General features: G+C 38.8%; 1 protein-coding gene across 1 annotated transcript in view; it reads left to right on the forward strand.

Moving 5' to 3' along the window:
- The window catches only part of LOC134213751 (transcriptional regulator ATRX-like), a 44257-nt gene that overhangs the window by 24358 nt on the left and 7302 nt on the right, over window positions 1–12597 (forward strand). The window contains exons 2-5 of the mRNA XM_062693070.1: window positions 4315–9113; window positions 10937–11112; window positions 11175–11255; window positions 12100–12219. Coding sequence (XP_062549054.1) covers window positions 4315–9113; window positions 10937–11112; window positions 11175–11255; window positions 12100–12219 — 5176 coding nt within the window. The remainder of the gene's footprint in view (window positions 1–4314; window positions 9114–10936; window positions 11113–11174; window positions 11256–12099; window positions 12220–12597) is intronic.

The following is a 12597-nucleotide window of genomic DNA, read 5'->3' on the forward strand; positions in this document are numbered from 1 at the left end:
AGTATATGAAAGATTTTCTATGATGACGATCCCCGAAAACGATCCGTAGTTGTCGACGTCCAAGACAAAAGAGAGCGAATCAGTTAACGTGGCGTGATGTGGATACCTGCTTTGCTCAAAATGAACCAAACTCTACACGAATGAACATGTAACAGTCAAAATGAATACTATACCAAGGGGTGTGTCAACTGTACATCTACTTTATTGTATTTTATTATGGCATATAGCTTAACAATACCTTTATAAAATACTTTGCAGATTTCTTCAGATATTCTTCTGATTTTTTTTTAGGAATTTCTTTGGAAATTCGGTTAACAATTCTATCGGAAATCTCTTAGAATTTTATTTCAGCTGTTTTTTATTACGAAACTTAAGAAAACTTCTCAAGGAAATGTTCCGGAAATATGTTTGGGAATTTCTTCAGGAAATCCTTCAGAACTTCTTAAGAAAACTCCTTCAGGAAATGTGTTGATGCAAAAATATTCTTTATGTCGTGGGCTGTTTTTGGGGCATATCCTTTATGCCTAACGTATTCATGCCTGACGTCCTTATACCTGTTCGCGTGGCCAACATCTAGTTTGTTCTAGTTTGTGACCAACATCTAGTTCGCTTGGAACAATCAGCCAAGGTATCGGTACTATAAGTGTCAAACGGCCAAGTTATAGCCTATTCAGATTAAGCCATTTTACAGGGCTGTTACAACAGTCGCGGATTTCCAACACATGGTATTCGAATAATCTTTTAATAGTCGTATGGATGTTGGTTTAAGTGGACACATAGAAAGTCTGTTGAATTGCATTTATAGATTACTGAAATGCCGAGAATTATTTATTTTATTGCCTAGAACTTTTGTGCCACTAATTTCGGGATTACAATTATGATTACTTGCGCTGCATAGAGGGTCGACGATAAAGTTGAATCAAACGCATTAATATTCACACATGCAACTGCCGGGACGGCACTGATATCATATAATAGCAATTGAAATCAGGAGAAAGGCCGGGCCAGAAGGGCCGCCTTGTGAGCCAGCCAAGGGCTTCGCCAGATATTTTGAATTAAAATTGTCACATTAAAATTATCCTGGGGTTCATGCCGCTTTGTATAACTCCTTATCCTAGGATATTGGGAACCTGTCTCATCTGCATCCTCAAGTGTCTCGCAGCTTTAATCTTTTCTTTGCGCGCTGTTCTCCGGTGGTGTGTTAACTTGCTGTTGAAGGATTTAGGTCTAGGTTGGGAATGCCACGTTTTGGTCATCCTCATTTTGGTCATATCAGCTGCCAAACAGAAAATCCTTGTGGATTGTTCGACCTATCTTTTCGTTGAGAAAGGATCAGATCGCATGTCGTTGGTTGGGGCGATATTCAGACATCCGAATATCGTCGGTTGAACGATAGATAGGTTTTTTTCATTGCCCGACCATCAGTTGCGTCAAGTTTTGTACCATGCTTAAAAACTCCCACTATTGCAGGCATCATTCAAACCATTCGGTATCCGTCCTTTGTTTTATTACGTATTCCAACAACTTTTTTTTCAGTCACTCCGATATAGATTCATTAAGGTCACTCCTGACGGAATCCAACTTTCGAAGTGCTCGCGTTTTCGGGGGCACACCACTCGATACGGAAGCAACGCACAACTGTCATTTTTAATATTTCACGCATGCTGCGACGCTAAGCAAAGCTAAATCAACAAAAATGACAGATGTGGTGTGCTCACGAAAATGTGAGCACTTTGAAACTTGGATTCCGTTAGGAGTGACCTTAACATACTCAGTTAATCCTGGGCCAATTGCTGAAAGGCGCACTGAAGTTTAGTACCCTCAGGTCTACTTCAATTGCAAAACACCATCGTGTACGCGACCTACCATGAAGCCTACCTACGGTCTCTTTTGGTACCTCTAGTGCATGCTATTTTTGCTTGATGCTCTTCCGGAAAATGTACAACGTGTCGAGTCTGCCGTGTTATATAAGTTTAGCAATTCCCATCCATTATCTCATACGTACTGGTAATGACATCATTTTTCAAATCGTGAACATTATCCAAGTTTTGAAAAATTCGTAGGTCTTAGAACCGTACCTGTCCGCCTCTGGTATCATTTCGCCTGAGTGCTTTTAAATCAGATTCGTCAAGCTTTGTTCGGGCCTCTGCAGAGCTATATCGCTTGCTTTTGAAGAAATTGGTCTTATTATTTCCAAACTGGCGGATTGATGGAAGTACAAAATCCAATGATTGATCAATAAACAGCCTGACGTATTATTGGTGCGTCCATGCCCTTGTAAAACGATGGTAGAGTATAGAAAGAAAAAAAAAACTAGAGCGTACTAAAAACTATAATTTAAATATAACCCTTAATCTAGCTGGTATTTATCTATGACAACAGACTGCCATCTGTCCAACCAACCTATAACTAAATGCATCGATACAACATCGATTAGAATGGAGGGTTTCCCGGAAACATTAAAAATTGAATTTCATTGGCTGAAGCGTTAACTATGCCGTTTTGGGTATTACATAAGTTAGCGAATATTCTTTCATTTTCTTTTCTATCGACGAATATGACAATAGATTAGAAGCAAAAATATTGAAATTTCGCATTTATAAAACGTGTTTTGAAGTAAGAAACTATATTTTGTTTGTCGCGGATTTGTTTCTACAGTCGCGGATTTTAATTTGCCAGTCGCGGATTTCATGGATTGAATTCGACTAGTTTGTAACAGCCCTGCGATTTATGATCATAAATATCATGATAAACAACAACCTGATGCCATCCCCATATATTCAATTTTCTTTCTCCGCTTTAACACGATATTTATTACGATACATAATCTAATCGTATTCTGAATAGGCTATTAAGCTTATTACTGCTTTACTGAAAAAAACTTCGGAAAATACTTCGACTTTTTTATTTTAAATTCCTTGGGATTTTTTAGGAACTTATTCAGAAGTATCTAAAGCAAAACTTTAGAAAACACCTGCTTTTAAGAATTTTTTGGAAATACTTCGAGAATACCTTTACCTCCTTTGAAAAATCCATTCGGGAATCCTTCTATTCTATTCTTTCAAGAATTCCTTAAGCAAAAATCCTTCACAAAACATACTTTTTTTTAGAAAATCGCTTCAGGTTCCTTTTCGGGAATTTCTTAAAGAAACCATCGGAAATTCCTCCAGAAATAATTTAGAAAATTGCTAATCATTCTTATAGTGATTTCTTTGAATAATTCCTTGGAAAACTGATCCCGAAATTCCTTCGGAAGTTCCTCCAGGAATTGCTTTGAAAAATCCTAACTAATTTAGTATTTTTTAATATATTCCTAAAGAATTTCCGAGGGAATACTCAAAAGAATTTACAAAGCAATCCCTAAATGATTTCCCGAATAAATTCTAGATTTCATCAAGAATAGCTTCGGAAATTCTCCAGGAATTCTTTAGAAGATGGCAAAACGTTTTTTGCGGCACAACGATCCATTGACGTTCATTACATTTTCAATAGATTTGATTGGGATATTTATTCAAATATTTTAAATTTTTAACGGATTTTTTTTTCATCATTTGAGAGAATTTCACTCATGATAACCGAGTATTGAAATTTCCCTGATTATGCCAGGAATTCCCGGATAATTCCAGGTATTTTCCAGGTTTTCCAGATAGTAGACACTCTGAATTCTGATAGAGTTTTTTATAGACCTCACCACATCCCTACCGTCAACTGCCTGTATACTATTAATTTCTACATAACGAATGCAAATCGTTGCATTGTAACACACTAGTCTATTCCTGTTACAAGTAAACGGACTAAAAAAAATACGAATTATTTGATAAAGAAAATCTGTGTTATTTGCCAGTGTCATCTATGTTAAAAATAAGTGTTTCCAAAATAATGTACCACAAATTTCCAAACCTGACAGTTATTGTAAGACTAAACATTAGACAAGAAACAAACATAATATTTTTCCCCTGATGAAGACACCAACCCCGTGTCGAAACGTTGGACAAATATAAATCTTGTTTTAATCCTTAAAGACTGCGTAGCCGTTTTAAGTTAAAATTACGAATTATTTTATGCGATCTCGCAGTTGTAGATCTACATAAATTAATGTGAATAATAAGACTTATCTCCACACAACACTCCTACTTTGATTTATTGTTAAACTTAATCTAGAAATAAAGAAAAATACGTTACCAAAGTTAAAAGAAATTTTGGATTGTATGTTCTATTCTATTGCATGTTCTAACTCTCATAATGCGCCATAGAAAGGAATCTTGTTATCAGAAAAAAAAATGCAGCGGATTAATTGATTAATTTTTATTCTAGGGCTACTGCCGTCGAAGAACCTGATCTGTTCAATGGCCTAGAGATCACCGAAATGGATGAGATGAACATGGACAACAGCGACGAGTACGTTTTTATTCCGTCCGACAATGAAAACGAGGACGAGAATGGATCCGTTGCTCAAGCACCGCCGATTAGTGAATCTGTTGTTGACCCAACAACGGCTGCGTCATCTGATCCGAAAATGTCTGTGGAAAGAGAAGAGGAGATAACCGAAACAATTGAAACGGTCGAACCGGTGATCGCCATTGAACGGATGGATACTCCTGGTGACCAACTTTTAGCCCAGATTGAACTGGGCAGTGCGTTGATGAAGAGCATTGGCGATGCGCGTGTTATGGATGGAGAATTGCGGATAGTGAAGAACATTGATCTTACTGAAGAGGACGAGGCCGCGACAGAGCAGGAAGACCAGAGATTTACCGTTAGCTATGATTTCAATCTGGATATGCAACAATTGCTCAATATTGAACAGACAGAACAACTTTCTCCTGGTTTCACTATTAAAGAGGAAATTGAAATAGAAGAGCCTGTAGTGAATCTACCATACGATGAGGATGCTGGTCCATCCATGTTGTTTGGAGAACAATTAATGATTCAACATGATGAGCATAATGTAGGTAGCGAGGTAATTACGCATGACTCAGATGCTGCCGAAAGTGAAAATGAAGAGGAAAATGTTGTCTTATCTTTAATGGAACAATGCCCAATTACTGTCAAACAAGAACGCCCTGATGAGGATAAAACTTCCGTGGAGAACGATCATGCGTACAGCTCTCAAACGGATCAAGATACTGTCACGGTATTAAAACCAGACGACACGATGAAAAGTTTTTTGGACATTTCTAAGAAACTTCTAGAAGAGACTGACTCTTCTTTGGCTGATAAAGATCAAACATTAAAAAGTATAGCCAGCATAGAACTACAACTAAGACTCTTAAAGGACAAACTTATTCCAAAAGAAAAATCGCCCGACCGAGAGAATGCGAATCATGATGAAATAAAGGACATAGTCTTACCTGCAGAGGTTCCTACAAACGAAGACCATATCAGCGAAACCGAGCCTCCATCTCGTAAAGAATCGACGGATGTGGATACGGTTTCGTTGGAACTATCCCAAAATTGTTCCGAACGTCTAGAATGTAATTCCGAGAGTGAACAAATATATAGCAACTCTGAAGAGAGCGATAAAGGAAGTGAAACGCCAACATCTAAACAACCGGCAGTTGCCGTAACATCGGCATCTATTGAAAATGTAGTTGATCAATCAGAAAACAACCTTGCTGCAGAAGAGGAACTAGACAAGCTGCCACAAGACACAGAAGAGGAAATGGAGAACCTCTCCAAGGATCCAGCCGAACGAACAGATAACAATCTTTGTGAAGATCTATCAGAGTCACTAGAGCAAATAGAACCATTGAATACTACAGAAAATTTATCAAAAATTTTATCTGAAAATGCGTCTGAACCGTTGGAGCATCAAAATACAATTGATGTCACAGAAGTATCTGACTCAAAACACAATCATGATGAAAATGCTAAGCAGGTAGAGCAATCTGATGATGATACGATAGAATTCCAAAATTTAGAAAATGGCGGTGAAATAGAAGTAGCAGCATCAGATCCACAAATTTCAAAACATTTTGAGATAAGAAATGTGCAAGATCTCATCACTTTTGGTGACTTATATACTAAGGAATGTGAAAAAATGCTTGACTTACTCAACAACAATCGTCAGGTGCAGAGTGAAGATGTTGAGGATCACAAAACTTTACAAGCAAGTGAGGAAGAATACTCAAAAGTAGAACACTATATGTTGTCCCTAAAGAGTAATATCCACAGGTTAACGCTGAAGATGTCATCAAATAATGCACCGTTCCACGATGAAGCATCTTCCAAGTTTGTTGATGTTTGTATACAAACAGAAAAAATCAAACGCAAACCAATCAATGCAAGTGCACTAAATGAAAAGTATAAGAAACGTCTACTAAGCTCACTGGGTGAAGATGAAGCATGCGAACAGGATTCATCGAGTGATGCCGAATCATCTGGCTCGAACGATGCGAATGACAACGCTAGTGCAGTGGCAGAAGGAGACGGATACGAAGATGATGAGGATGAGGCAGCGTACGAAAGAAGGCAGAATCGAAGGAAATCAAAGCGAATGCGGCAACAAATATCAGAGGAAAAGTACACATCTGCCGTGGAAGAATCGGATGAAGACGAAGTGCAACCCAGTAAGAAGAAAAACAAACGAAGACTCGATTCTACAGATTCGACAATATCCAAAGGAAGCAGCACTGCTCCGACGTCAGTCAGCGTGGTACCGGAAGATGGAGATGAAATCCCAGTTAAGAACGAACCGTACTCCGAAATGGGTTCTGAAAAGTCCAGTGTAGTGTATGACCCCATAGATGAGTATGATGATCAGAGTACATCATCAGTCAAGCAAGAAACATCGCCTGAAATAAATCCATCCACTGACAATGAAGGTTCAAATAAAACCAAACCGGGAAATGAAAATGAAAAGTCGAGTACAGAACACGAAGAAAACGAAGCTGAGATACAGTCTGAAAGCGATTTGCTTGACGATGTTTTAGGACAGGTGGATGATATTCTGCTGGATGTTAATGATATTTTGCCTGCGGCGGAAGGGGTTGTGCAAGATTACTTAGTTGAAGAGGAAGTTAGAACTGAACAAACAGAGGAGCCTAAAAAACAGAACCTTGATGAAGGTATCAGGGAAAAACCGAAGAGTAGTGGAAAACGGATAGAGAGCGAAGGGGAAGATGAAGCAGCTGGATCCGATCGCGAAGAGATGGAGAAGGAAAAAGCACCAGAGGACATGACTGAATCCGAGCTAGAAGAATATTATGACAACTTGCGAGACAAGGAAATCGACAAATTGTGCAATCTAACAAATCTTGAGGTGGCGAGAAATGCGTATCCACAAAAGCCACAGGATGTAAAAAAGAAGCCGGTATTGGTTAAGAAGAAGGGCCGCGTCATCGATGACATCCTGAACAACGTAGAGCTACACCATGAATCAGAGGACAGCGAAAGTGACAATGAAGGTTTGGAGACTGAAGAACAATTCCTGCAAAAATGCAATGAAAATATGAAGAATCAGCTGCTCAATCAACTTAGTAGTAGCGACACAGATCACGATTCTGGGAGTGAGGACAGTGCTGTTGAAGCGCTCAAGCAAGAGGGAGATTACGATTCAGATGATTCGGCCGGCTCTATTTTGATGGAGAAGTTCTTGAAAAGTTTAGACAAAAACCACGACGTAAGTGGAGACGACGAGATGCGGAATGAAGAAAATCGTAAGGTAGATGAAGACGCAGACTGTTCCAGGGCTCTTACTGATGATTTAGATGACGATAAAAGCAAGAAGAGTGATAAGGATTTCATTGATGATTCCGACATGAAAGACGATGATAATGAAGAAGCCATGGAAAACATGAAAAATCGTCTGAAAAAATCAGAGCGTGTGAAAGTAGATTCTGATGTCAAAGACAAAACGAAGGATGGAGCAACATCCACGAACAAAACGGCTACAATCGATCCGATTGATAAACAGTTGTTCAGCAAGAAAATGTTCCGAGAAGTAGATGAAACACTGCGGAAAGATCGAGAGCAGGATCTGCTCGGCCCGGAGAATGGTTCTTTGGCAGATCGTTCCGATCGGATCGGTAGTGATGATTCTGACGTTGAACTGTTGGATGTCTCCATGTTCCAACCTAAACGTAAAATTAAAGAGCAAAAGCTTGAAGACTTTGATTTCAGTGCAACTGCAAAGCGTACTGCGCCTCAAGCCAAAAAACCAAATGCGAAGGACGGTGACTGTATCAGTCTCAGTTCGGAAAGTGAAGCCGAAGTCGAGGAAACTAACGAAACTGATGAGAAGGACAACAAACAACGGAAAATTCGAGCAATGTTAACACAGGATCAGTTAGCAGATGAAACCAAAACGGCTCAGAAAGATGAGGAAATACGAGTTTCAAGGCTGAAGAAGAAAAATGAAAACTTGAAGAAGTTTTTACCCTCGTTCCAACCTGGGCCGGAAGAAAGTAATCTTGTATTGGATTACGATGCCAAAATGGGAAGAGCCATTTGCGTACATCCCGATATATTGAAGCTTCTGAAACCACATCAAAAAGAAGGCGTCCGTTTTATGTATGATAATACCTATGGAAGTGTGGAATACATCAACAAGAACCCAGGATCCGGCTGCATTCTAGCTCATTGTATGGGTCTCGGAAAAACTCTTCAGTTAATTACGCTGCTACATACAGTGATGCGTTATCCACAGCTGAAAACCAAACGGGTACTTGTAATTTGTCCTAAAAGCACCGTAATGAACTGGAGCGACGAAATTCAGCACTGGCTGGGATCATTGAAAAGTGGCCCCCGGCTGAAGGTTTTCTATTTCCCGGACAACAGTGACGTCAACGATAAACTGAAAGTTCTCAGCGATTGGTATTCGTCTACGGCGAACCGTTGCGGATGTATGCTGATAGGATACGAAGCCTTCCGAATTCTGGTCAACTACGAGAAGCGCAAACGAACTCCGTCGAATATACTAGCGGCGAAGGCCGCCTTCGTGAAGAAAAAGGTAGACGAATACCTGCTGAATCCGGGTGCCGATCTTGTTATCTGCGACGAAGGGCATCAGATCAAAAATAAAAAGTCCGCCATCAGTGGTGCCGTGTCGCAGATCAAGACCAAGCGAAGGATCGTCCTGACGGGAACGCCGATTCAGAACAATTTGAAGGAATGTGAGTATTACCATCTAGATGGGGACGGCGTTACCAACTAAATATATTATTGTTTATTAAATTATTTTCAAAAAAAAAATCTTTGTTGTGGGTGATAAAACTCCATCAAATAGAAATTTATTTAAATTGAAATTATTTAAATTGAAATTTATGAAATTTATTTATTTGTCTACATTAGTAGACTCTTCGACTGAAATCATAAGTGAATTGTTAATGAAACACAATATGATTCCAGCAGGTTTGATGAATATTTCAAAGATAATTTCCCTGCATTATCGCCAAGGTTCATTATCTTACTATAAACCTAAAATAGAAAGTAGTGTTAGACACAAATGGAGATAAGATATTAGATCTCAAAAAAATCAAGTAAAGAAAAGATAAAAATCATTTAATGGCGGCACTCTAGTGCCCTTTGACTTTCATGAAGACTTAGTGTCAAAAAGCATCACAACAGATCATAGTTATGCTCTATTCAGTATAATTATCATTTGCATGAAATATATGAACAGAAAATGTGTTATATCGGAAAATTCTCTTTTAAAATCATTTTTTCACTTACCCCACATGTGGGGCAAGTGAAAAATTGAAACCGATTTTTTTGCTTTCCAAATATTTTGTATCCTAACAGTATTTTTCAAAGATCTTTTTCGCAGGCATATAAAGATTGGATAGATGATTCGTTATGTCATAAATATGATCAATTTCAATATTATATTCAACTTGTATGACTTGATGAACATGAAATATACGATTTCCTTTACCCACTTGCCCCACTGTACCTTAACGCCGCTATTTTCAACATTAGTTATTTTTTGCGTACATTTTTAGGTAATATTTATTTTATTCATGCATTATATTATCTTGATAGTTGTTGAGTAACTGAATTTGAACAAGAAATGGCCTTATTTTATTTCCGAATTCAGTCCATTTTTCAATGAAGTTTCCCAATAAAAGTATTAAAAGCCGTTATCAAATCAAGATAGGTTGTTCAAAATCATTATGATGAACACCATAATAAAGTAAACGCTTCCAAATCTGATTCCATACGACATATATTCCCGGGAGGTTATTGAGCTTCGGTACATCCCTCTCATAGGGGCCCTCCTTATGCTCGATGCTCACGTAGCGTCATTTCAACGCAGAGTGCACGTGGCGTCAAAAAGACGCAGGTGTGCACCGGGCAAAAGCGGTAACGCAGCGTCACCACGCCGATGCACACCAGCGTTATTTTAACGCTTCGTGCACGTGGCGTTGAAAAACCGCTACGTGGGCATCGGCCCTTAGCCGTGCGGTAAGACGCGCGGCTACAAAGCAAGACCATGCTGAGGGTGGCTGGGTTCGATTCCCGGTGCCGGTCTAGCCAATTTTCGGATTGGAAATTGTCTCGACTTCCCTGGGCATGAAAGTATCACCATGTTTGCCTCATGATATACGAATGCAAATATGGTAACTTGGCTTAGAAACCTCGCAGTTAATAACTGTGGAAGTGCTTAATGATCACTAAGCTGCGAGGCGGCTCTGTCCCAGTGTGGGGATGTAATGCCAATAAGAAGAAGAAGAAGAAGAAGAACATCCCTCTCATCTTCTAAAGTTTTTGACCATGTGCCTGGAATAGGCCCCTATCCGGGCTACTTGTCTGGATTTGTCATTACCCTCATATGTGAGCATAAAAATATATTACAGAATATTGAATTTGTTTAAAAATGCTTTCATAATTGAAATAAAAACTACTAAATTTTCTCTAAAAGATGAAATTGTCGTCCCTAGATATTATAAATTAAAAATATGAATAACATGCTTTCAAATTCTGCCCGTTTATGCAGATTATTGCATGGTCAACTTCATCAAACCATCATTCCTGGGGAGTGATCGAGAGTTCAATAACCTATATGCTAATCCCATCAAGAACGGTCAACACAAGGATTCAGACAGCAGAGCAATCAAGATCATGAAACAGCGGTCGTACGTTTTGCATAATAAGCTGTCTAAGTTTGTTCAGGTATTATTCATCGTTTCTATACCTGTTTAGATTGTACCAGTACTAATACTGTTCCATTTTAGCGGAGGGAAGCTGGCGTACTGAAGGAATTTCTACCGGAGAAATTTGAGTATGTGTTATTCGTTCCACTCACGCCTGTACAAGTAAGTCCTGCTGTCGCTATTGATGAGCGATTCATTTTTTTTTAGTTCTAGTCAGTTTACCCTGAATGATGCGGGAGGGTGCCCTTTAGGGTGGCTCAAATTAGTATGGGAAAAACTTTGTTCAAATTTTTTGATGGGCCGCCCTCTTATTCGGTTCTATTTGATGCCCTGATGCTCTGGACAAAATTTCAGCCAAATCGGTCAACGTTTGGGCGGTGCTGAACTCGTTGGAAGTTTATATGGAAACATGTATGCAGAAACATCCAAAAACAGTGAATTGCAGTTGGACGGCACAACTTACGATGAAGAACTGTGATACTCTTTCAGATCTTGGAGAATTTAATACAGAATGTTATGCAGAAAACCGCGAGAAGATTCGAGTTTGCCCGGCTAAGTTATTAGCATTTCTCTGCAGTGGGGTTTGAGCAAATTTCGTTTCTTTTACCTTTGAAAAGAAATAAATTCACCCCTACAACACTCCAGTAAAATGCTTATATCTTTGCGTAATAAACTCTAATCTTCTCGCGGTTTTCAGCATAACATTATGTATTTTATTTTTTAAGAACTGTTTGAGTATCATGGTTCTTGATCGTAAATTGTGCCGTCCAACTGCAAATCACTGTTTTTTGATGTTTCTGCATACATTTTTCCATATAAACTTCCAACGAGTTTAGCACTGCCCAAACGTTGACCGATTTGGCTGAAATTTTGTCCAGAGCATCAGGGCATCAAATAGAACCGAATAAGAGGGCGGCCCATCAAAAAATTTGAAAAAGTGTTTTTTGAGCCACCCTAGTGCCCTTGTTGAAGTTTAAATTTTGATTTGGAAACATTTTTATTCCAGGAAAAAATGTACGAGGTATTTTTGCAGATGAACGAATATACAACACCAAGTGGAGAAGCAGGAGAAGCTGCCAAAGGTAAAAAGTTCAAGCTTCTCGCTGATTACACATCGCTGAGAAAGGTAAGGCATTTCTTTATATTACCTGTATTTATTCTGTAGTTTTTCGGAATTTTCTTTAGAGGTATCAGCGGCACACCGATACCGCCATATAATCAGTGGCGACGCACGCCTCTATTCCTGAGTTAGTAAAGTCTACACCTCCTGATTATTCTTAACATTTTGTTTTTGATGTATTGTGCGAAATTTCCGGTTGTACAACACTTGTAGAACTGATTGTTTTGATTTATTCGTGCAGAAAAGCCATTTTAAAAAATGATTGAAAAAAACCCTAGAGCAATTCTTAGTACTTCCTCTAACTAATCCATGAAGAAATGGATCCCCGTTTTCCTCTATTCAAAAATACAGGAATTTGATTTTTTTAAACAGCAGTGATTTCTG

This window comes from Armigeres subalbatus, chromosome 2 (assembly GCF_024139115.2).
Source record: "Armigeres subalbatus isolate Guangzhou_Male chromosome 2, GZ_Asu_2, whole genome shotgun sequence".
NCBI classification, from domain to species: Eukaryota; Metazoa; Arthropoda; class Insecta; order Diptera; family Culicidae; genus Armigeres; species Armigeres subalbatus.